Here is a 24,795-nt window from a genome sequence, read left to right as displayed (position 1 = left end):
ACCAAATCTAGAGATATCAAAATCCTTCACAAGGTTCTTGTTTGAATCATCCACCTTCCGTGCTTGCTTTTCAGATAATCCTTCGTTCATTTTTTGTTTCACAGGACAAACCTATATAATATGTCCAAATTTGCCACAGTGAAAACAAAGCATTTTGACTCCATACCGTGCAAGATAGCAACTATCGCTTAACATGCGCCTATAAGTTTCCTATATTTTGTGTTTACTATATTTAGGTATTTTGACTCATCAGTTTTGCAATTATTAGTTATTAGAAACAAATTCTTTATTTTCATCATTTCATGCACCTAAAAATTTGGTATTTGTTTTGGGGCAAAAAAACGGTACCAGTGAAAAAATAGAAAGGAAAGAGAGGAAAAGAAGCTTAAATATCCAGTCGCCAAAAATTCCAGTACATTCCAATTATCCAGCCAGTGAACAAAGGCACTGCCGAGCTCCGAAGTTCTGAGTACAAGGAGAAAAATCTGAAAAACCCACACGCAAAACCCTGCTTTTCAATCCCACTGTTTTTGGCCAAAAATGATTGCCTCAACTCTCTCCACTCGCTTTAACATCAAGCTGCCTAATCCCCAACAAGCATTTACACCCTCCAGCAGCCTGGAAGCTATGTCAGTAAAACCCAGAAGAAAAAACTCTTCCTTTTCAGCAAAGTTTCGTCATTTGCATCATTACCATCATCTTTGGAGCAGTTTCTTCAAACCCAACTCGTGTTCCGTCCGTACGGTCCTCAGCAAAGTCAGTGGTGATGGTGGTATGGTTGATGCCACTCCGCAGGAGCCTGCTGCAGTTTCTGTAAGTTTCAAAGTCTAAACTTCTTTGTTTCTCATCTGGGTCCTCATAATTTGATTTGAGAGTTTGTTTTTTCTGTTAGTTGTTCTTTCTCTCCCTTTTTTTTTTTTGTGTTTTATATTAATGGAAAGAAAGATGTTTCTCAATTAGAAAGTAGAAACTTTATGGTTTCAGAATGTGAATGATTGCGCAAATGAAGTGTGCGTCTGAAACTTGTTAATATCGCATTCATCGGAACACGAATTTGGGAATTAGACCAGATATTGGTAGGAATACTGTTTTGGTTCAGGACAAAAAATTGGAAATTTATTGTTTGATAGAATGTACCACAGAGCTACAATGACAACAAATAGGAAGCCTTTTACCCCCATTAGGGTTCGGCTATATGGATAATAATGCGTCACTGTTCCCTCTTTAAACCATATCCGCAGAATGTATCATAGAGCTGTTACAGAAAAAGGGGTGTAAGGAGCTTTTGCCAAAATTGTACCGAAGAATGGAAGTCAAATTTTGGTTATCAAGCAGTCCGAACAATGAGCTTGATAAAATGCTATACATTAAAGGTTTGTAGGTTTTTTAAGCACTTTTTGAATCGAGAGGGGAGGATTCAACATTGGAAAGGTGCAATAAGGAGTCTATGCTCTATGCAGAACAGATTAAATGTTATAATCTCCCTGGTGGGCAGTCAGGGGAGACTTTAATTGTTAATCCCCCTGAGCTTGGCCTTTAGACCTGTCCGGTTAAGCCTCCAACTTCTTATTTATATGTTTAAGCTTGACGCATTTAATGATCCGAAAAAATATAACATGGTTATTTTTGGTCTGTTTTTCCTTTAATTTTGGTATGTACTTACAATTACAATTATTATTTTATTCTTGCCCTTGAGGTCCCCACCCACCCTAACTTCCCTTTCTTTCATTCCTTTTTTTTTTGTATCTTATAAGAAATGTCTATTAATCTAAGGTGCGGACTACAGAATGACACAGATTGTTATGCTAATTTCAGGATGCTGAAGAAATAAACAGTAGTTCTTCTACTTTAGGTGACAACTATGTGGCCCTATTTGTACGGATGCTTGGGCTGGACCATGATCCTCTTGACCGAGAACAGGCAGTAATGGCACTATGGAAATATTCACTAGGTGGAAAGAAGTGCATTGATGCCATTATGCAGTTTCAGGGTTGCGTAAACTTAACTGTAAACCTTCTTAGCTCTGAATCTAGTGCTACATGTGAAGCAGCTGCTGGTCTTCTACGATCGATATCTTCAATCAATTTATACAGAGGTTTAGTAGCAGAAAGTGGAGCAATAGAAGAGATAACTGGTTTGCTGAGTCGACCTTCCTTGACTTCTGAGGTACAGAGGAGGTATTTTACCTTTGAAAATTTTCACCATATTTATCTTGTTTGTAGAAATTTGAGATATATTATGAACTCACTTTTTCAGGTTAAGGAGCAAAGTATGTGTGCTTTGTGGAACTTGTCTGTGGATCAGAAACTCCGAGTGAAAATTGCAAATATAGATATCCTACCATTGCTAATCAATTGTCTAGATGATAATGACATAAAAGTGAAGGAAGCAGCTGGTGGAGTTTTGGCAAATTTGGCCTTGAGCAATTGTAATCACAAGATACTGGTTGAAGCTGGTGTCATCCCAAAACTGGTGAGGATCTGTGTTCTCTTTGCCGAATTGGCAATGGTTGTTTTCTAATGAAGTGACTGAATGCGTTTCTGGTTAGATGCTAAAATGGTAACTGAAATCTAGTGACTTACTTTAATTATTGAAGAGCAATTGTTTCCTTGAACGAAGTGCTCTCTCTCCTCATGAACGGATTTGGGGCACTTCATTGAGTCTTGCTTTCTTATTGATGGGTTGACCCGATTTCTTTTATTCTGACTGAGAAGGCAGAGGAAAGAATATGATGGTTTCTGGCCTACCCTCATTATGCAGAAAGTTTATTTAACATAATAACCCCATGATGTGTTTAAAAACTTGTTCATTCTGGTGCGTCCTCTTCTCATCTATTGTTTTTAAAGCTTTACCATGGTTACTAAAATCAAAATGAAGTGAGTAGCATGTCAAAATCGTCAATCTAAATGGTCTACTAAGATATTGTTTATATATATGATGCCTTCACTAGGGAACTTATTTTGTTTGCTATCTTGTGGCTATGTTCACGTTGACTTATATATCTTCTTGCCTTACATGCACTGTGCCTTATACCAAGTTTTAACCTTTGAATTTCAATATATTTGACTGGTCTTTATCAAGCTCATCAAATTCAATTTTACTAGTAGATTATGCTTGAGAATCACCAAGAGACGAGCTGGGTCCATTGTTATTGACTCATTTTAGGGCATGGAAGGCAGTACTGCATGATTGTGATTGGAATGACCTGAAAATTTAACAATAGTGAAACTAAATTTCGATGGGACTCTTGAAATGTTCTTATTTAAAATGCAGGCAAAGCTCTTAAAAATTGATGTGGAAGGATCTAAAGTGATTTTGAAGGAAGCTAGAAATGCATTGTTGGAACTTGCTAAGGACCCTTATTATAGAATTCTTGTCATAGAGGAAGGTCTGGTTCCTGTGCCCATGGTTGGTGCTGATGCATACAAGTCTTTCAGGCCACAACTATATTCATGGCCTACTATGCCAGATGGTACAGAGATTGAGCAGACTTCAAAAGGTCCTTCCAGGTTTGGTGCCTCTGAATTGCTTCTTGGGTTAAATGTTGACAAGAATGTTGACATTGAGGAAGCTAAAATGAATGCGATAGTTGGACGGACACAGCAACAGTTTCTTGCTCGTATAGGGGCTATTGAATTGAATGATGGAAAAAAATCTCAGACTGAATTCCCCACTGATCAGCGACTTACTCTTCTCCCATGGGTGGATGGTGTGGCTCGATTAGTTTTGATTCTTGGGCTTGATGATGAGGTTGCCTTGTCAAGGGCTGCAGAGTCAATTGCTGATTCATCTATCAATGAACATATGCGGACTTCATTCAAGGAAGCTGGTGCCATCAAGCATTTGATCAAGCTTTTAGACCACAACAGTGGTACTGTCAGATCAGCTGTGATCCACGCTATGGAGAGGTTGTCTGTCAGGTATTTTGTTCCCTATGTTTTAAGTCTTCACACTATGCTTAGTCTTGCTAGCTAATGCTTTAGGTTCTAAGTGGGGAAATTTTGACGAAGGAGCAGATTTTTCTTGAAGTACTCATTGACCCAGATTTTGGCCTTTTCCTTTGGCTCACAATAGCGTTGTATAGATTAGTGAGTCAAATTTTTTTTTTATGGTTTAAATTTAAAATTCTGATGTGTGAGTTTTTAGTGAGCCTTCTGGTGCTTTCTCCTAGATGCTTCTTAAACCCTCTGTATAAACATAACTCCCAGGGTTACTGTTTGGATATGGAAGCAAGCTTACATGCCTGGTCTCTTTGCTTAATTAACTATAATGAATGGTCTATATATGTCTGTAATCTCTTGATTGTCCCACTAGAGTGGGTCTAGTCTTAAATTTTAATATTTTGTTGTGAACTGGAGCATCAGTAAAATCCCGCGGTTGGCAAATGACCTGGCTGATTAGCTGGCTAAAGCCGGGACTATGAGAACTGATGATCTCTTATGGGTACTTCATGAAGGGATAAATGGCACGTAATGTTTTTTATCTTGTCGCTGCTTCCTGCATACTCAATGTGTTTAATTGCTTGTTCACTGGGGAAGTGTGGACTGCTAGGATATGGCTTTCAGTTTTCTACTTTTCTACTTCTTGTGAATGGATGGATCTGTATAGTCTTTGATCACATTTTTTTGTCCTCCCCATATCTTGCAAAAGGGTCTGTACAGGGGCTTTGTTTTTTGTTTTTGTGGTTTCTGTGGTTTCTGTGCTTTGCTTCTGGTGATTCTGGATTGTATTGGACTGTGATGGTTTGATGGATATGGGTTGCTATGGAACATTTTTTTCATCCATAGCTTTTGCCGTATTTTGGGGATGACTCTCCATCCCTTTTACATGTGAATAATACATCCGCTATTCTATACACACACATGCGCGCACACACACACACACGCGCACACACACACACACACACAGATTTTTCTGCATGATATCTTGATTTGCTTTGTGGGTATTGATACTGGTATCCGTTCATATTGCCTCAGCTGTGTTATGGATCCTTTTTTCTTTATTGAACACTGAGCATCATGCCTGTGTAATGATTTATAGTTTCTGGAGTTAAAGTATTATCATCTCTATGCTTGATATCTCAATTCTTAAATCAGATAAATTGTTTCTGAAGTTTCTTGCTGCAGCTCTGGTGTTTGTCAGGTACTTGAAACTGAAGGTATTTTACATCCTTTAGTCAGTATGCTGAAGCACTCGGAGATCTCTGAAAGCTTGATGGAAAAGGTACAGTCTATCTTTATTTTCTCAAGAGATAATTTGGAATAATTCTAGTTTGATAATGGTTATGACATGGATTATTGCTGAACTGCAGACCTTGGATATACTTGCTAGGATTTTAGACCCTAGTAGAGAAATGAAATCAAAGGTTAGTGAATCCTTTCTTGCATCTCCATGTAAATGAGAAAAATACAATTTTACATCTGTAGTTTGTTCTTGAGGCTTGAACCCTTTGAGGTGTCCTCTGTTAATGGCAGGGCCTATGGTGTTAACTTTTTAATTAAAAGATACTTTTGCATTTTTATTAATATTTGCTGTCTTATTAAAAAGGTTAACATCATAACTCCTTGCCAGTGACAAAGCAACCTTAATGGTTCAAAGTGTTCAAAACACAGACACACACGGAGAGGAGGTTTGAACAAAACAGGACAGCCACAGATAGTGGACATGTACTTTGCCCTGGATTTTTCTATTGACTTACATACTATTGCATTCTAGTTCTATGATGGACCAGTTAATGGTTCAAAACAAGGTCTAGATGCTTCAAGGAGGCTTGATGCTTCTGTTGGATTGACTGGAGACAGGCCTGTGTCAATAATGGAATCCAGGTTTCTTCCTCTTCCTTCTGTTATCTATGTTTCTTTTAAAACCGATAGTTCATCATTATGGCCTCCGTCCTTTCCTATGTGGTGTTTACTATTGGATTATTGTTGTTTGTCCCTAAATGATTGCTTACTCTGGATGAAAAACATGGAGAGAACCAATTGGCCAACTTATTGATGTTTGCCTCTTGTTGTTCTCTCTTTCTATGTGGATCCCTTTCTCATGGTACTGCAAGGTTTTGAAGTTTTATCTCTTTTAGTCCTCTTGGTTCTATCTCTTCTTTCCTCAATTTCCTCTAATTTCTCCCTAAGTTGATTCCTTCCCTTTCCCTCTGTTTTCCCTCTATTCTCTACTTTCTCTTTCCCCACACAATAAATGGTTTGGAGAAAAAGAACTAAAAATCAAAAACAAAGATGGCTATTTTAAGGTTGCTGGTGGTTCTGGCGAGAATATATACATCTCAGTCAATTGTTGGTTTCTTTTGTTTCTTGAAATGAAAGAAAAAGAAATTAGTTTATGCTGTTTTTTTCTCCTTGAGGCTTTGTTTCACTACAAAAGGTTTCATGTTTGAGTATATTCATGTTGAACCCTTAGGTTCTTAAAAGTTACACTGACCAGTTGTATATCTTGGAAACCTTTTATAGGAAAGAATTGCTCGACTCTGCTGTCATTACTCGCCTTATTGAGATTCTGAAGACATCATCGTCAAACCTGCAAAGAAAGACAGCATCTATCTTGGAATTCATGACAATTATTGAACCAAGCATGGAAACAATAATGAAAGTTGATATATTATCTGGTCTGGATGCTGTTTTTCAACAAAAAGTTCTAAAAGGTAAGGGTAATAATTCTTTTAGTTGAAACTCTTAAGCTGTAGAGAAGTACCTTATTTGGGCTTGAAACAAAATAATGCTTTTGGAAGGTGGATATGTCTTCACCCTATCCTCTTTTGTGTTTTGCTAGTGTAGTCGAAAAGGAAGAGAACATTTTCAAGTTTTAATAACAAGCAGTTTAGCTGTCCGGGATATTGAAGGTCCACAAAAAAAAGAGAACCTTTTCTGGTTGTTTTATTTGATGCTTTAACCATTGTAGAGTTAAGGTGGATTCTCATTCCAAATTTAGCCCCTTTCAGTTAAGTTTTTCTTTGTTTTCCTCGTATAGGTGGAAAACGAGAAAACATTTTCTAGTTCCAAATATAAGCAGTTCAGCTGCCTAGGAAGTGAGGTCCATAGAAAAGAGAAATATTTTATGTTTTATCATTATGCAATAAGGTGGATTTGTATTCCAAATTTAGGTCCTCTTGCTTAGATTTTCCTTTGATTTTAGGTTATGGACCTTCAAAGCAAATTGAAACTCCGTTCGAATTTTAAGTTCTTGTTGCTCAATCTGCAATTTCCACATGGGTATTAGTTATGGTGTTAACAAAAGCGACACAGTTTTTAAAGTCTAAATTTCAAGTATCTTTCTTTAGATATAAATTATAGTTGATAGGATTTCTTTTGGGCATTTTGTGGGTAGCTGATTCTTTGCAACTGAGTCCAATGCTTCTCTTTTATTTCTTTTTGAATGTAAATGCATCTCACCATCTACTTTTGAGGGAGTTCTCTCACTCTCTCTCGCTCTCTTGCATGTGCATTTTGCTTTTGCCCCATCTAAAAAGGACTTTACTGCAAGCCGGTTACCATTTTTTTTTTGTCTCCACTTTGGCAATTGGCAATTGCAACTCTACTTATTAAAGAAAGAGATTGCTCGTTTCCAGAAATTTCGTGCCTTCTGCCTTTTGAATGCACTGGTAATTGCAGTTCTTTTCCTATGCATTTGCAAGTTTGAGTGATATGCTCCAAAGAAGACTCTGCAAAATAACAACTTTCATATTCCTCATGTTTAAAAGGATTAATAAAAATTTGTCTTATCATGTTTGACTCTCCACAGTTTAACCTAGTGAAGGTATATACCAACAATAATGATGTTGCTGTCCACTTCTACATGCAATTGAGCATCATAGCATTTGATATAGCGATAAAGAATCTAATTGTTAAGTTAATTGAAATGAGAATTTCATGCTTTCATTTCTGTTGTAACACTATTTCAGTTTCTTGCTTTCATTGACCAGAATTTTCTTGTCAATTCGTAACCGAAGAAATATTTCTTGCATCTGTTCTTGTAAACAACACAATACACTGAAATGGAATAGTTCCAATTGCTTTTAGGCACAAGTTTCTTTGAAATGATTGTGAAGTATCAATTAGTTCATTCATGTAGATTCATTTGGAATGATTTGTGAAGTATCAAATAATTTTCCCCCCCTTTTGAAAGTTGCAACATGTACATTCATTTGGAGGTACCTGGGCCTAGTTTTAATGCCTTCCCTAATAGCATGGGATAATTTTATTTAATAGACAATGTGTTTATAGTCAGATTGTTTTAGCAATACATTTGGTATTTGGCAGACATGGAAGCTGATGTAGAAGGTCAGGAACTTGACAAATATGCTCTTGAACTTGAGGAAGCTGGCCTAGCAGTCTCTGCAGCATCAAGGCTACTAACCAAACTTCTTGAGTCTGAGCAGTTTTGCCAAAAAGTAGATTCGGACCATTTCACTAAATTACTCTGCAAAATCCTCAAGTCAGATATCCCTCTTCACAGCAAAGATTGGGTTGCTGCTTGCCTTGTTAAACTGAGCTCTTTTTCTGGTTCTAATGTAGATTTTGAGAACCCAGTCAACATGGAGGTAACTCTTTATGAGACAATCCCAAGACTTTTAGAGCAGATAAAATTGTGTCTTTCTCCAGAAGCACAGGAAGCTGCTGTTGTTGAACTTAACAGAATAATTTCTGAAGGGGTGGTGGATTCGACTCGAGCTGTTGCATCTGAGGGGGGTATATTTCCACTGGTGAAGCTTATTGAAGAAGGGAGTGAGAGGGCGGTCGAAGCAGCCTTATCAATACTGTATAATCTGAGCATGGACAGTGAGAATCATTCAGCAATCATAGCTGCTGGAGCAGTGCCAGCATTAAGGAGGATTGTTTTATCTCAAAGATCACATTGGACACGCGCACTTCGTCTACTGAGGAATCTGCCGGTATGATGGCAAGACTGAGTATTAGGTTCTCTGGGCCATTGTACATATCTTGTATATCATTTTTGTTCTATTCTGGAGCCAGTTAAATTGAAGTTTTAAAAATCACATTGGTGTAATTTACATTGGAAGCCCATATTGTCTATGTGACAAGTTTTGTGCTCAATTCCTTGCCATTTATCCCACTCCATTTGGACTTGAAACTCATGTCGATCTCTTGAAAGCCCTTGATGGTAAATAGATTTCGTCCTCAAGAAATCAACTGATTGCTGCGCTACCAAAGCAGCAAATATTTACATTTGTAAGCTATATATGACAATGAAACGGTCATAAGAGAATCGGTAATGAAGAATTTTACATTATGGTGATGGCGTTTAGCATTAATGATCTGATGGTCGGTTCAATCCGGCCGATTTGTGTGTGTCGGAATTTCTGCTGCAGCCTCTGTTTACTTTGGCACCAACATCTTGTATACCTTTGGAAACATGTTATAGCCGCAGCTATGCAAGGTTAACGTTATCCCAAATTCCCTCATCTTGAAATGGGGAGAAATCTTTTCCAAATAATTTAAGCAAGAGAACATCTTATCATGGCAACGATTGGTGGTGTCTCCAAATGGTTAGCGAGTATGAAATGGGAAAATGTTTGTCTTATATCATATGTCAAAACTATAGAAGTAACGACAGGCAATAGAAAAGATTTAAGACTGGTTTAAGATAATAGCCGCGCCCGTACATAGGCTTGCAAGGGTTGGCGATAATTCTTTGAGGTCGTGTACCTACTACTTCCAATGTTGTACCTTAATATCTTTTGGAGATATTTCTGCTTCATCACTGGCCAGCCAGTTTGGTAGTTTTGTAAGTTATCCGTTGACAGTCAGCAGAGCTAACTAACACAACCAAAACACGAAACACAGACACCAAAATAGCATGGCTTGCTTATCTTGCACTTCCATTTCCGTGCCCAAAGCTGTTGCTCATCCCTTTGCGTCTCTTACCAACAACCCGTCTCCTCCCCAAGAAGTCAAATCAAATCCTAAACCAAGAACTACAACTCGACCCAGAAAAAGGAGACAACGTTTGCACCAACAAAAGCCGCAGCCTCCTTCAATCATCCAAATTGAACGTGCCATTGGTGCAGGCTCCTTCCGGGACGCCGACTCCAGGCATGTTAATTCTCAGCTCTTTCTTTCTTTTAACTATTTCTCAATCTTGTAACTGGTGTTGATGTTTGTATTTCCAATGACACAAAAAGTTCATTCATCATTTTATGAATATGGTTTGTTTGTCCTGTCTGTCAATCATGTTCTTTACAATTTCCTCTTTTGATGTTGCGTCTCTCATTCTATGTTTTTTTCCTAATGGGAAGTTGAGAATAAAGTTGATTGAAATGGGGTTGGTAATTCCAGTTTCTTTTGTTAAGCATGATCAGTGATTTGGAGCATAGGAGGAGAACGGTATTTGATGGGCTTTTGCCAATTACTGGTGGTAAATTTGAAGGAGAAATTGAGAGGAAGCTCCGCGAGACTGGGGAGTGGATTGGTAGCAGAACTGAAGCAACCTTTCGTTCCTCCGGTATATGAATTTCTTTCTCTAACTGATAAAATGATTGGATTATGTTTAAAAAGTTAAAGGTCGTGCAATTGAGTATGAAGATAACTTTTGTTACTAAAGTTGATGTTTAAGTTGAGATTACAATATGATATTTATCATTTCTCCTCTTTCAGCTTGGGGGAAAGTCTAATTAATATACACACACAGTATGCACTATGCATGACTGGCCAAGAAATTCAATGTGAACTGTGTGATTAATATTTTGGATGTTAAATTGTTGACTAAATTGAACTCCATAAACAAGTAACTCAATAGAAACTGATGTAGTTGACTCAGATGTTATTGCCTACTTTGTTAGTTTCTGAACAGAGAAATTTACCCTTTTATCTTTTCTTTCACAAAAAAATTTAGTTCCATTTACCCTGCAACTACAAAGCTCAAACTTATAGTGCTTGAGTTTATGCCTGTATTAAGAACCACATCCAAAATATGCAGGTCTACATCTCATTCCGAGACAATTTGTAGTGTTGCTTGCTGTTCCTTACATTTTCCCAATAGTAGATTATAACCTCAGTTCTATAGTCTCAACATCAGTATCTTACTAAATATACATTTCCTCCGTTATTTTTGTATTTTCATGGGGTAGAGATTCAGATAAATTGTAGCTAAGGAAATCCTTACTGCTTCTACAATCCTGTGAACTCTGTAAATAGGGACCGCCCTTTTGGTTACTTTGTCTCGTTGGGTTTATGTTTTGATCTTCACTGGATGCAGGGATGCTAAGCTTCGGTTTAAGTCCTTTTGGGTGGTTTTGGTCGGTTATGCCATGATGGATATTGTATCCTCTTTTATTAATAATACTTCTTATAATCTCTCAAAAAAGGAGATTCAGATAAATAATATGTAGAGAAAATCTTCTATTTTGTGCAGTAGCATACATGATGGAGATCCTACCATGTTAACTATGTTCTTCATTGTCTATAAATATACAGCTTTTTTTGGAATTAAGAAACACCAAAGTTGAAAATGCACCTTCTATTTTGTTCATAGACAATTGACAAACGAAGAAAAAGAAGAAAAAAAAAAGAGCAGAGGTTGTAATGGTTGAGTGCTGCTTTCTTCCTTCAATTTCTTCTATCTGATATGGAAAACCCCCAACCTACCCTCCTCTTTTATTATATTAACCTTGGAACAGCCCAGTAGTACCAGTCTCGACTTCTAACAAAGAGTGCCCCTTTAGGGACTTCTAAGTTTCATTTTCATGATTGGGCTCATAATAGTTTTATCTTTGCCAAATGCTCTGCAGGAAAAAGAATTCTGTTGGTTGTGCTTCAATGGTTCCTCCCAATTTGGACCTTTTCTCTCCTAGTGGCTTCTGGAGTTATAAAACTACCATTCAGCACACCTCTGATTGATGACCTCATCATGTGAAAATAGATTCAAGAATGGACGTGAAGTTACATATATGATAACAGGATGAATGGTTTCCAAGGACACTCCAAGTAAATACATTAGTTTCAGTTGCCATTACTATGTCTAGATGTGATATGGTTTGTACATGTTAATTTGAAGCTTCTTGCTTGTTATGATGTGATCAAGGTCATTCCCTGTCTATTAATAAATAATTGTAGTAAATTTTTATCATGTGGGTGTGTGTCATTGTATTTAAAGTGATGAATAGGAACATGTGTAAAAATTATGATATTTGTGATTATCTCCTTTTATTAATTATCAGGCTGCGAAATATATTTCACATCATAACTGGGTATGAGTTATGCTAATAGTATAAATCAAATACTATAATGAGAAATATATATCCATAATACCTTATTTGATAATGTGTTTGCAATCAAATTTGACAATAAGGATCAAACACAGTTTCAATTGCTCAATACATTATAGTACGGTGATATAAGGGAAAAAGCGGACACACGCATACACATTGATTTTGTTTGCAGAAGGTTCGGCGGAGCGGCCTGGCATTTTTAAATATTCCCGTCGTTGGCCAAGTAGGACCGCCGCAGGTTTGTCCAACGCCAAAAGATTCGTTCACTTCCGCATACTAATATTATTCAAAACAATCAACAAATTTCTCTGTCATTTGCTAGCTTTTCTAACAATAATGGGAGTGGAGTCAACGAGAAAAGCTTGCTTCTTCATCTTCTTCTTCCTGCGTCACGCTACCTCAACTCCTCTCTTCCCCAAAGAAGCCCTCCCTACTAAATCTGGCTACCTCTCAGTCAATCCTGCCACCGATTCTGCCGTTTTCTACACTTTCTACGAAGCCCAAACCCCCACTTCACCCCTTTCCGAAACCCCACTTCTTATTTGGCTCCAAGGAGGCCCTGGCTGCTCCTCCATGATCGGTAACTTCTTCGAGCTAGGACCCTGGCGCGTTGTTTCTTCTTACAGTCAAAACGTGGAACACTTGTCTCTTGAGCCCAATTCAGGTTCTTGGAATCGCTTATTTGGTCTCCTTTTTCTAGATAATCCTATTGGAACAGGGTTTAGTATAGCTTCAACGCCTCAAGAAATTCCTAGGGACCAACTTTCTGTTGCTAAGCATCTTTTCATTGCAATAACAAAGTTTATCTCATTAGACCCTTTGTTTAAGCATCGTCCAATTTACATTACCGGGGAAAGCTATGCAGGAAAATATGTTCCCGCAATTGGATATTACATATTGAAGAAAAATTCTCAATTGGTAGCTTCAGAAAGAGTGAATTTGAAAGGTGTTGCTATAGGTGATGGGTTCACGGACCCTGAAACTCAGGTTGCTACTCATGCTGTTAATGCTTATTATTCCGGTTTGATCAATGAGAGGCAAAAACATGAACTAGAGGAAGCACAATGGGAGGCAATTAAGTTGGTTAAGGTGCGGAATTGGAGTGAGGCGACAAATGCTAGAAATAAGGCAATGCATATGTTGGCAAGCATGACAGGTTTGGCCACTTTGTATGACTTCACAAGGAAAATGCCTTACCAGACAAGTATAGTAACCGAGTTTCTCAACATAGACGAGGTAAAGAAAGCGTTAGGAGTGGATGAATCAATCATATTTGAGGGTTGCAGTGGCATTGTAAATGCTGCAATGCATGAAGATATGATGAAGAGTGTAAAGTACATGGTGGAATTTTTGGTGAAAAAGACCAGAGTGTTGTTGTACCAAGGATTCTATGATGTAAGATTTGGTGCAGTGTCAAATGAGGCATGGGTGAAAACAATGAAATGGGAGGGAATTGAGAGGTTCTTGATGGCTGACAGAAAGATATGGAGAGTGAGTGGTGAGCTTTCCGGGTATGTGCAAAAATGGGACAGTAATTTGACCAATGTTGTGGTCTTAGGGGCTGGACATCTTATGCCTGCTGACCAGGCATTGATTTCTCAGGCTATGATTGAGGATTGGGTTTTGGAGAATGGACTCTTTGTTGGAGAGCTGGTGAATCTCTCAACAGATTTCAGTGAGGCAATGTGAAAAGTATAATTGTTGTTGTCCTTTATTACAGCTGGTGTGTTGACAATTGTAACAAATGTTATGAATAAACTCCATCCCTGTGGTGTGGGGTTTCTTGATCCTGTTGAGTGTGGTTTTGAGAGACAGAAACTGAAATTCCATGTGAAACAAATCCCAGAAACTGCAAAATTTGAGAGATCAATACCTGTCAGCAGCAAAACAAAGTATATAGGATAAATAAATAAATACAACACCATAGTAAACAAGTGTACTGAAACTAATACCTCTATTTAAAGATTTGAATTTGAGATGTTTAAGTTGAAAATTTTTGCAGTATCTTTTAGTAATAATTGATGTTTCCCTTGAAATATGTTACAAATATTATAAAATGAGAAGTTTGGCCTTTGTAAATTAGGAAAGAGCATTGTACAATTGTATAAACAACAAGTGCATTGATATTGCTTTGCAGTAATTTTTATATTTAAGTAAAAAAAAATATTAAAAATAATTTGCTTTTCTACTGTTGATTTTAATTTATAGTAGGTGATGGCCAAGTTTGGATGGAGATTTTAGATTATTTAAATCTCTATTGTTATCATTACATTAAAACTTTGAAAGCAAATAAACAAAAAAGTAGATAATAGAAAGGAAGGAAAACCAAAATGGCAAAACCCAACAATACAAGACATAATGAAAAAAGAAATACTTTCGTTTCCCCGCCACTTTCCTGTATTACTGTTTTCTTTCAAAACAAGTCATGCTCTTGATTATTTGGTTTGGACTAAAAGTAACTTTATGGCTTTCCAAAGCTAGAATTGCATCAGAGCGAAATGATTTCCCTCATAGAGTGCATTAACATTTGAACATTGATCTCTGTTTCCTCTGAAATTTCACCGAAATATTTGCATTCAAATGTGATAATCGACAGGCAGGAAAAAGAAAGGAAAAAGAATCAGAAAAGGATAAGTTTGATCATTTCATGATTTGACAGAGGTTGGTCATCTGGCAAATAATGTGGAGAAGGGCATGGCTTTGTGTAGTAAAAAACGATAGTGTCTTAATGGTTTTTCTTTCTTTCTTTCTTTTTAAAGTATAATTAAAAAGAATGAAGGTTTGACTTTGAATTATTCTTTCTCAAGAGGGTTCAAGCCTTAACTGTATAGTTTAATTGATAAAATTTGGTAATGATCATGGACATTATTTGGGGTCAGGCTCATATATATTTGTTAAATATTTGACATAACGTATTTATTTTAATAATTTTTAATTTATGAGGTATATACTTTATTAATAAGATGGTACATTTTAATGATAGTTATAATATATAAATCTTTACAAGGGTTTTTATTGTTCTAACAAAAAATTTATTTCTAATCCCTAGCCTAAACAATTGTACTTAAATAAAAAAATAAAGTTAAGCATCAAGTTTCCATGTATGATATCACCCTTCTCATAAGATAAGTACACTACATACAAAATAAGTAAACATTTTAAATACATTTCATTTATTCGAGTGTATTATTTTTATGCTACACATTTTTTACTTTCATTTCTTAAACTATTAAAAAATAAATTATTTTTCAAATCAATTTAAATAAACATTAAAACACTTACATTTATCACATAAATAAACATAGAAAAATAAAATAATTAATTTTGTTTAGAACATTGTAAAATATCAGGCAAAGGGTTGTTTTAATGATGCCAATGCTCATCGGGATCCAAGATAATGAATCCTCCTCTTTTAACCCATTATCGAGAGAAATAATAAGGTCACATTTCCTTCTTTTTTTATTTTTTTTATTTTCTTTTTCTGGTCAGAGTTAACAATGGGGACTCACAGAGGACAGAGAATTATGGAGAATTTGCAGAGAATAGATTTCTTTTCTGACTTTTACATGGGGATGGGGTCTTGCTTTCGGTTCCAAACAGCTTGTTTGCGTCTCTCAATTTCTCTTTCCTCTTTTATGCGCATGTTTGCACACTGCCAACTAACAATACTAATACTAACAAAGTAAATAAAATCTTGACAAAGTACCAATTAATTAACCAAACAAAGTATACAAACTCGAAGGTTTGGTAGTGTATAATTACCACAATTACAACAACAACAGCCACCAAGTTGGCTGGCACAATTTCAACAGATTGGACTCTATTTTATTTGAATTTGCTAAAGTTTTGTTTCATTATCCATTTTTCTTCCTCGCTATATATATTTCATAGCAACTTATGATAATTAATCTTTAAAAGTAATATGAAATTATTGTCTCAAGTAAAAAGAATTGAGATAAAGTTCAAGATTCTCTTTTTTTTTTTTGTACTTTTTATATGTATAACGAAAATAAAAGTAATGTAAATTTTTTTAAAAAAATATTAATTTAAAAATTAAATTTTGCTCGATAACAAAATATAAATATTATTTTAATTTAAAGTAAATTTAACTTGTTTAATAATTTTTCAAGAGATTTAAGTTCAAATTTTTAATAGTCAATAATGATTGGTTTAAATTTTTGTATAAATTTTAATAATCACATTTATATCCGATATGAGATAATTTTAATATCAAATTTATATCCAATATGAGATAATTTTAATTATTTTTTTATTATATTATCAGTGATAAAATTTAAAAAAATAAAAAGATAAATATAAGTGATAAAAAGACATGAAAGGGGGAAAGGTAAATTTTTTAAAATAAAATTTTTTAAGTGTTTAACATATAGTTATAAGCTTTATTGTCAGCACCAAGGATCATTTTGTCCGACGCACAAGTTGCTTCTTCTCCCTTCCTTCCCTTCTTTTTTTGTTTACACTTAGATACTTAAAATTGATTTTAGGTTTTTGAATACTTTAATATTAATATTTAAAGTACCAAATTTTATCTTTGGACATTTCAACTATTTTCCTCCATTTTCTTTCCTATTTGATGACTCTCAAATAGATTATGAAAAAAATTTGCAACTTTAATGTATTTTATATTATTTTAAAAATTTTATAAAATTAATCTTTAATGATTTTTAGTACCAAAGAGTAAAAAGTTCATGAAAAAAATTATTTGGTATTTAAAAAACATAATTTTAGAATATTTAAGAAAATAATTATAGATAAAGAAAATAATATATGCAAATAAAATAAATTGCCCCTTTTACTTAGTCATAAATAAAAAATAAAAAAAATTTTAATACTATCCGATGAAATAATGCAATATAATTAAAGATTAAAAGCCTGTTGACCAACATATTTCCTTGTTTTAGCAGCCATGTTTAAAAGTAGAATAAATCTAGAGGATGGCGGTCCATAAAATAATCCTAATATAATATCATATAATTTTAACGTATTAAAAAAATAATAATGACAGCATAACAAGAGCGGGGGCCGCCAAAAGCCCTCCAACTTCAAGCCAATAGATCCCCCTCCTCAAAAAATTTATATCGATAAAAAGGAAACCGAAATTTGTTAAACAAAAAAAAAAATTAATTCGGAAAAAAAGAGAAAAAGAAAAAAGAGGGAGTCTACTGTTTTACAGGGAAGCGTCAATCAAGAACGATCAGCGTTGAGCGACAGCCCATCTTTTAGAGACTCTCTCTTTCCTCTGCCTTTGATCGATTCTTTCGTCTGTCGTTCTCTAAGAGAGAGAGAGAAAGTTAAGAGAAGAAAAGAAAGAAAATCAAGGGCCAAGCAACACGTAATTCATTGAAGAAAAAAAGGGAAAGGAAATTGAAAATCGAAGAGAGAAAGAAGGAGGCGGAGATTTTTTGTTTTTTTTTTGGGTTGAGCGATCTGAGCGGTTAGAGGGTACAAATGGGGACTCTTCAAACATGGAGAAAAGCGTATGGCGCTCTTAAAGATACAACCAAAGTCGGTCTCGCTCATGTCAACAGTGATTACGCGGTAATTTTTTTCCTTTCTCTCTTTTTTTTTTGAGAAAGATCTCATTTCTATATTTAGTGTGTAATTTTTATTCGATTTGATTTGTTTCTCTGAAATGTTTATAATTAGGATTTGGATGTGGCCATAGTTAAAGCTACCAACCATGTCGAGTGTCCTCCCAAAGAAAGGCATCTTCGAAGTGAGTTTCCTTTTCTTTTTTTTTCGGGATTTTTAAGTGTGAATTTACAGATCCAATTTAATTTCCTGGGGTTTTCGATGTCTGGATTGAATATGTGAGGATTTTGGTTGAATTTTTTGTTGTTGTAGAAATCTTCATTGCCACATCAGCCATTCGGCCTCGAGCAGATGTTGCTTATTGCATTCATGCGCTTGCCCGGCGATTGGCGAAGACTCATAATTGGACGGTACTATTTACTGCTTTCTATGATGAAGGGAATTGTACTAATTGGACTTCTGTTTCTAAAATTTGATTTTGAATCTGTATTTATTTGGATGGTGATGCCTTTTGTTTTAAGATGTCCAATTGGTATCATTGATGTGCATTTAACTTGAATGTTTGTGGAGTTGAATTAGTTCTTATCACTTTGTGGCTTGGTTATGTGTTAGATTTTCCAGCGCCAGTTATATTAATGTCAATATATGAAATTATACAAGGTACTACTGTATATCATATGGAATGCTTTGTGGTAATATTAGTGGAAGAGTGCAATCTTCAAAATGTATACTAAGTAATGGTATGAGAGTTTAGTACCTTTGCTCTATATTAAGAGCTTTTCGTGGCCCATGGACTCTGTTTCTTGCGGTTGAGCCTTGTTAATCTAATTCTTTATACATTGTCAGCTTGTTCTTTGGAATGGTTTCTGTTTGCAACTGTGGTTTCTAGACACTTGGAAATGATATGAACTAAACTAGAATTGTTGTTAATTATTATTATTATTATTATATTTTGGCTTATTGATTTAACGTTTTCATTCTTAGTGATGAATGAGACCTGTTAGCCTTAGCTTTAGATGGTGGATGAATCTTATCTACTTGGGCACATCCTTATGTTATCTTAAACATAGGTTTTTTGAATACATTGTCAACAGTTAAACTTGTTCAAATTTCTTTATGTCATTGCTAATTTTCCTGAAACTTGTTTTCTAATTTTTGATTGTTTACATTGTAGCTATGGTCTGAATGGTAGGATGGAACTGGGATAGTGAATTGCAAAATCAATTTTATATGAATATCCAATTGCTAACTTGTCATAAAACATATAGCTCTATGTTTGTGGTTTGTAATTTTCTTTTTCATTGTTCAATAGGTTGCCTTGAAAACACTCATAGTTATCCATAGGGCATTGAGGGAGGGTGATCCTACTTTCAGAGAAGAACTTTTAAACTTCTCACAAAGAGCACGTATTCTCCAACTTTCTAATTTCAAAGATGATTCTAGCCCTATTGGTGAGCTTTTAATCTCTCTCTACTTGGTTGTGTATGGGTGTGTGCATGTGCTTCTCTTTGTGTCTTCTAGTCACCAGTAATATTTTCTGATTGGTTGGCTAACTCCCTCTTCCACCCCCTTTTGCATGCACCCTTCAGCATGGGATTGCTCTGCCTGGGTACGTACATATGCATTGTTTTTGGAAGAAAGACTCGAATGCTTTAGGATTCTGAAGTATGACATTGAAGCTGAGCGTCTGCCAAGACCTGCCCAGGGGCAGGATAAGGTATCACTCTTTTGGGAATATTTTTTCCATTGAATTACATAGGTGTTTGGTTTTCCCCATTATGGATTCATGGCCTGCTGCAATTTTTGTTCTCTTCAATGGGCAGGGTTACAGCAGAACCAGGGAGTTGGACAGTGAAGAATTGTTGGAGCAATTGCCTGCTCTGCAGCACTTGCTCTATCGTCTTATTGGTTGCCGGGTATTCTATCATATGTTAATCTTGCAGGATTTGAGTTTTGTTTCCTCAACATGTTGAGCTTCTGTTATTTGTTCTTAGTTTTTCATCATATCTGGAAAGCTAACAGACTTCTGTGCTCTCTTTGCAGCCAGAAGGTGCTGCTATAGGCAACTATGTTATACAGTATGCTTTGGCTCTGGTATGTTTGCTCTCTTTTTCTTCTTTGTGTTTGTGTCATCTTATCTGGTCCAGACAACTGAATCCCTGACAAGTAACAATTAACAAGCAGGGGAAGAGTCCCTTGGATAAGCAATCTTCTAAAAATATCGACCTAGTGTCTCGAATTTTGTTTAGGGATGAACAGCACAAATCCATGAATTTCCTCTGATAACCTCGACTCACTGATTCTACAAGCCCTAACCTTTCTCCTCTTGCATCAATTTTGACTAAAGCTCATGAAAATTACACTGTTTAATTCAGCTGAAGTGATGAAAAGAGTATGGCTAAGCTAAACTCCAAACTTTTTAGTTCAATCCACAGAATCTTTATCCTTGAATTGTAGTGAGTAAATAGGTCATATATGAATTCATCAAAAAAGAGTCATGATTGGGATGATGTCTGCTAAACTTTGCTGCCTGTAAAATCATGTTAAGCTGCCTCCTGATAAGGACGGAGAGGGGAACAGAAGCTTGTTTTTCTTAGAGAAGGTGGAGTTGACATGATTGAAGTTTGACTTATACTTCCCACTTGTGAAATATCAATGATCAAGTGCTGACGATGATAAAAGTCATTATTGCAACACCTAATTTTAGAAACAACTATTTGATTGGTTATGATTTCGTCGTCTTTTTTTTTGAGTGTCCTCTGTGTATGTCTTAGTTATAGATTTGATAATAAGAGTTTGAAGCCCCGTTTTGTATCTGTGCCTCCTTTCTCTACACTGTCAAAAATTATACGAGAGATTTCTCCATGTTTCTCAAAGAAAAATGTGGAAAAAGTATTTTCTTAACTTCCTCCTCCTAAGAATCTCTTCTTCCCATAGGAATAAGTAACATGATGAGAATGTGACGATGGAAGCACTTGATTTTTGAAATTACATTCACCTTGCAATATTGCAATTTTCAGGTATTGAAGGAGAGCTTCAAAATATATTGTGCTATTAATGATGGAATTATCAATCTTGTTGACAAGGTAAAATGGTTTTTTATTGTTTATGAAAGAATTTCCAGGTTTAAGGCAAATGCCTTTGTTTTTTTCCTTTATCTTTCCAAAATGGCTGCTCAAGTTGTTATTTTATTGCAGTTTTTTGAGATGCCAAGACATGAAGCTGTCAAGGCACTTGATGTATACAAGCGAGCTGGTCAGCAGGTAAAGATATAATTTTCTTTTTAATTTTCTAAACTACATTTGTTTCAAATATTTATCAGATTAGTTGCATTTATGATGATTGGATTATCTTCACATTTGGTTAAATTGTGAGTGCTCTGATGTGTCAACCTCAATGGTTAAATATAATGGTGGTTTAGTAAAACATATGTAATGTTTATGATGCAGGCCAATAGCCTTTCTGATTTCTATGATGTTTGCAAAGGATTGGAACTTGCTAGGAACTTCCAGTTTCCTGTTCTCAGGGAGGTATGGGGTCTGAGGAGATGATTTGTTGTTTGAGTTGTCTCTTCATGAATTGTGTTCAATAATTTTAAAGTTAATTTGTGACTAATGTTTTTTTAGCCACCACAATCCTTTCTCACTACCATGGAAGAGTACATCAGAGAGGCACCACGTGTGGTTTCTGTTCCAACGGAACCATTGGTTAGTACTCTTTTTACTTTATATACACTGGTGTAAACTATTCAACTTTTACACCTGTCATATCTTTTATACGATTTATATTCCGTTAATTCAATCATAGATTTCAAGCTATATAGACATAGATTATGCATGTCAAATTTCAAGTTGATTGAAAATGTGTAACTATTTGTTTGGTAACAATAAAATTTTAACTGTTAAATATACATTGGAAAAAATGGTATTCTCGATTAATGTGATATGGGTATTGAATTGACTTAAAACTGTATCCATATGACAGGTGCAAATATGTTGTTAAATCTAACATTTAGTTTGTTAAAGTATTAATTATATCTATGGCACAAATTGGTCTTCTAGTAGTGGTATTTCTTTTCTATATTTAGAACTGCTGACTAGTTTTGTCGTCATAAGGAATATGATAGTGCTATATTTGAGAAGTTATAAAATTTCCATTGCGTAATTATGACTGCAACTGATTCAAAGACTAGGAACGCATACTGTGTTTCTTTATAAAAACTATGACCACTAACTGCAGAAAGGTGAGCTTTTGATAGTTGTAGTTGATTATCCATAATAGAATAGGTGAAAATGAAATTATATTGTGGAATAAAATCTGGAAGACTGAAAGAGCATTCTTAGTATTGTTTTGTATAAGAGGATAGTAGTTGAGTTGGGAGAAAGTTGTCTAGATCAGCTGTAGGCCAGCTGTACGTTTATCAGTCAATTCGTGGCTGTTCTATGAAAAGTTTAAAGACGAGTATCAATGCATCTCTGCCCTGAGAATGTGGAGCAAATGAGTGGTTATGTAGGGAATGAAATGTGTATTTATGAGAGGATAGAAGCAAAATAAACTTGTGGGAAAGTGAGGAAAGTTGCTTGAGATGGCTTTCTAATCAGAAAAACAAATGATGTGAGAAATGGTATAAAGAGCAGTATTAAAGCAAGAGGAAACTACAAATAAATATGAGCTGAGATGGTAAGAGCAAATGATTAGTTGCAAAAGTAATGGCAAAAATTGATTTATATAGCTTGCCCCCCAATATTAGGATCTGTAAAATGGAAGACTTTTTAAACTTGTTTTTCCACACTTGCTCTCTTTTTGTGTTTAACAAATAAATCTCAAATTGCCTTGGAATTCAGCACTATTCGAACTGATATATGCTATAGAATTAATATGGTGTAATTGTATACAGCTTCAATTAACATACAGACCAGAGGAAGGTCCTTCTGAAGATACTAAATTATCCAATGATGAACCTGAGCCATCTGCTCTTGCTGATGATATTGCTGTTTCTGGTGTTGAGACTGCTCCTGCTCCCCCTCCTCCACCTCAGAACAACGCGGATGGTGGAGACTTACTGGTAATGTTTCACTCTGGAGTTCATCATCTCACTTTGTTATTATTCATAATGTTTCATACTTGTTCATTCTTTTGCTGATTGCATTTTGGTGGGTTTAGGACTTGAATTATTCTGCCCCTGATGCCTCAGCAATTGAGGAAAGTAATGCTTTAGCTCTAGCCATAGTTCCAACTGAACCTGGTAAAATATTGTTCTTATTCTTCTTTTCTTTTCCCCTTAGTAGATGGATACTAGTCTGGTCTCTGGTGTTGCGATGATTAAGCTAAGAAGGTGCAACTTTTTATTTTGCAGGTACTGGTCCAACATTTAATTCTACAGCTGGTCAATTAAAAGATTTTGATCCTACTGGATGGGAACTTGCCCTTGTCACCACACCAAGTAGCGATATTTCTGCAGTTAATGATAGGCAATTGGTATGCCCTTTCTGTGATTTGACTTTTTATCTGATTTGTTATGTGTATTTGTTTTCTGGGAGAAATGACAATATAATTCTAAATCCTCCAACGTTTTGGATGAGTGAAGGTGGAGATTTGGTTGAAATCTTTCCAAGTTTTACGAATATGTTCATGTGTATGAAAGAGAGACCTGCTTCATTTTTTTTTTTTTAATTTTTTGGACATTGTGTCACTAATTCTGGACTTGATTTATTTGTTTTGGAATTAGGGGTTTTTAGTTTTGGTTTTAGTTCTATGGTCAGGTTTTCTTAGCAAATAACTTTATTTCTTCTAGCATTTTGAGAATTAATTGTTATTTATCATTCAGTTTTGTAGATATCATAGCTGCTGAAAGACAGATCTAATGGTCATGAGTGAAAATATAGCGAGGACTTTTTAAGGCCCTTGCAAACTATCTTAGTTATTTAATTAATTTTTTGCCAATAATTGTCAGGCTGGTGGGTTGGACTCGCTCACTCTCAACAGCTTGTATGATGAAGCAGCATATAGAGCTTCTCAGCAGCCTGTATATGGAGCTCCAGCTCCAAATCCATTTGAGGTACAAGACCCATTTGCCATGTCAAATAACATTGCTCCCCCTAGAGCAGTTCAAATGGCAGCAATGGCGCAACCACAAAGCAATCCTTTTGGTCCATACCAACCTACCTATCAGCAGCCACTGCAGCAGCAACATATGATGATGAGCCCATCAAATCCATTTGGTGATGCAGGGTTTGGGGCATTTCCAGCGAACCAAATGCCCCCTGTTACTCAGCCACATGCTAATAATCCATTTGGAAGCACAGGCCTTTTGTAATGTTAAATGTGAAGAGTGAGATTGGTGTATTTTGGTTGGTGCAGTGGGTTTGGGCATCTTTTGGAGAGGAGAAGAGTGTGTACCCACAAGATGAATGGCTTTCAGCATATGTTGTACAAGTCAGCGAGTGAATAGTTAAAATGTTGTAATAACTAGTTGATACAATTCAGCATGTTACAAGGTCATTTTGAAAGTCTTCCAACTCTGTGCCCTCATTGAAGTTGTTATTATTATTATTTTTTTCTTGTGACCGACGGTAAAAGGAGGAAAGTTTTGGAAGAGAAAAAAGGGAGAAGTGGAGAATATGTATATGTATCTTAAACTGAATAGCTGCTTCCAGTTTCATTTAGCTAGGAAAGTAAAGGTTGTAGGGTTTAGATTTCTCAAGGTTGAGATTCAAGTGTTGCTAAACTCACTTTTCCTTGGCATTGTACCCTGTGGCCATGCAACGATGGGGATTCATTTGAATACAGTTGCCATTCTCCAATCTCTATTTTGTCTTACCAAAGAAATTTCCCATTTGTCTTTTTGGATACAAAATGAGAGGCTGGGCTGAGCCTCCATCTTCACCTAAAGATAACGATAATCAAAGAAATGCAAAACCAGAAGTGGGAATCACACCGTCGGATTCCTTTTATCATGATATCCAATTTTAAAGCTAGAATGTGATGCCCAAAAACAAAGATTG

General features: G+C 35.7%; 4 protein-coding genes across 4 annotated transcripts; all 4 read left to right on the top strand.

Moving 5' to 3' along the window:
- The first annotated feature begins 272 nt into the window (after positions 1-272).
- LOC110423369 (ARM repeat superfamily protein) lies at positions 273-9,205 on the top strand. The gene is made up of 9 exons (XM_021437586.2): positions 273-813; positions 1,816-2,166; positions 2,257-2,472; positions 3,274-3,920; positions 5,127-5,223; positions 5,312-5,365; positions 5,716-5,825; positions 6,465-6,655; positions 8,271-9,205. Exons 1-9 carry the CDS (start codon positions 541-543, stop codon positions 8,906-8,908), a joined length of 2,577 nt encoding a protein of 858 aa, XP_021293261.1. The 5' UTR covers positions 273-540; the 3' UTR covers positions 8,909-9,205.
- Positions 9,206-9,713: 508 nt separating this feature from the next.
- On the top strand, positions 9,714-12,193 carry CRR3 (chlororespiratory reduction 3). Its single transcript, XM_021437579.2, has 3 exons — positions 9,714-10,064; positions 10,331-10,473; positions 11,759-12,193. Exons 1-3 carry the CDS (start codon positions 9,829-9,831, stop codon positions 11,881-11,883), a joined length of 504 nt encoding a protein of 167 aa, XP_021293254.1. The 5' UTR covers positions 9,714-9,828; the 3' UTR covers positions 11,884-12,193.
- Positions 12,194-12,414: 221 nt separating this feature from the next.
- On the top strand, positions 12,415-14,084 carry SCPL50 (serine carboxypeptidase-like 50). The gene is made up of 2 exons (XM_021437495.1): positions 12,415-12,476; positions 12,561-14,084. The coding sequence occupies exon 2, from the start codon at positions 12,575-12,577 to the stop codon at positions 13,925-13,927; it is 1,353 nt and encodes a 450-aa protein (XP_021293170.1). The 5' UTR covers positions 12,415-12,476; positions 12,561-12,574; the 3' UTR covers positions 13,928-14,084.
- Positions 14,085-17,290: 3,206 nt separating this feature from the next.
- Positions 17,291-24,594, top strand: LOC110423067 (ENTH/ANTH/VHS superfamily protein). Its single transcript, XM_021437178.2, has 15 exons — positions 17,291-17,797; positions 17,906-17,975; positions 18,104-18,201; positions 19,104-19,242; positions 19,381-19,508; positions 19,615-19,707; positions 19,835-19,885; positions 20,812-20,877; positions 20,989-21,054; positions 21,241-21,321; positions 21,418-21,498; positions 22,689-22,856; positions 22,955-23,036; positions 23,148-23,269; positions 23,745-24,594. The coding sequence occupies exons 1-15, from the start codon at positions 17,708-17,710 to the stop codon at positions 24,105-24,107; spliced, it is 1,698 nt and encodes a 565-aa protein (XP_021292853.1). The 5' UTR covers positions 17,291-17,707; the 3' UTR covers positions 24,108-24,594.
- The last annotated feature ends 201 nt before the right edge of the window (positions 24,595-24,795 follow it).

Source organism: Theobroma umbraticum, unplaced genomic scaffold (assembly GCF_002168275.2).
Source record: "Theobroma umbraticum cultivar Fairchild unplaced genomic scaffold, ASM216827v3 scaffold_20.0, whole genome shotgun sequence".
NCBI lineage: Eukaryota > Viridiplantae > Streptophyta > Magnoliopsida > Malvales > Malvaceae > Theobroma > Theobroma umbraticum.
Note: the sequence above shows the minus strand (reverse complement) of the source record. Positions and strands in the feature narration are given on the sequence as shown.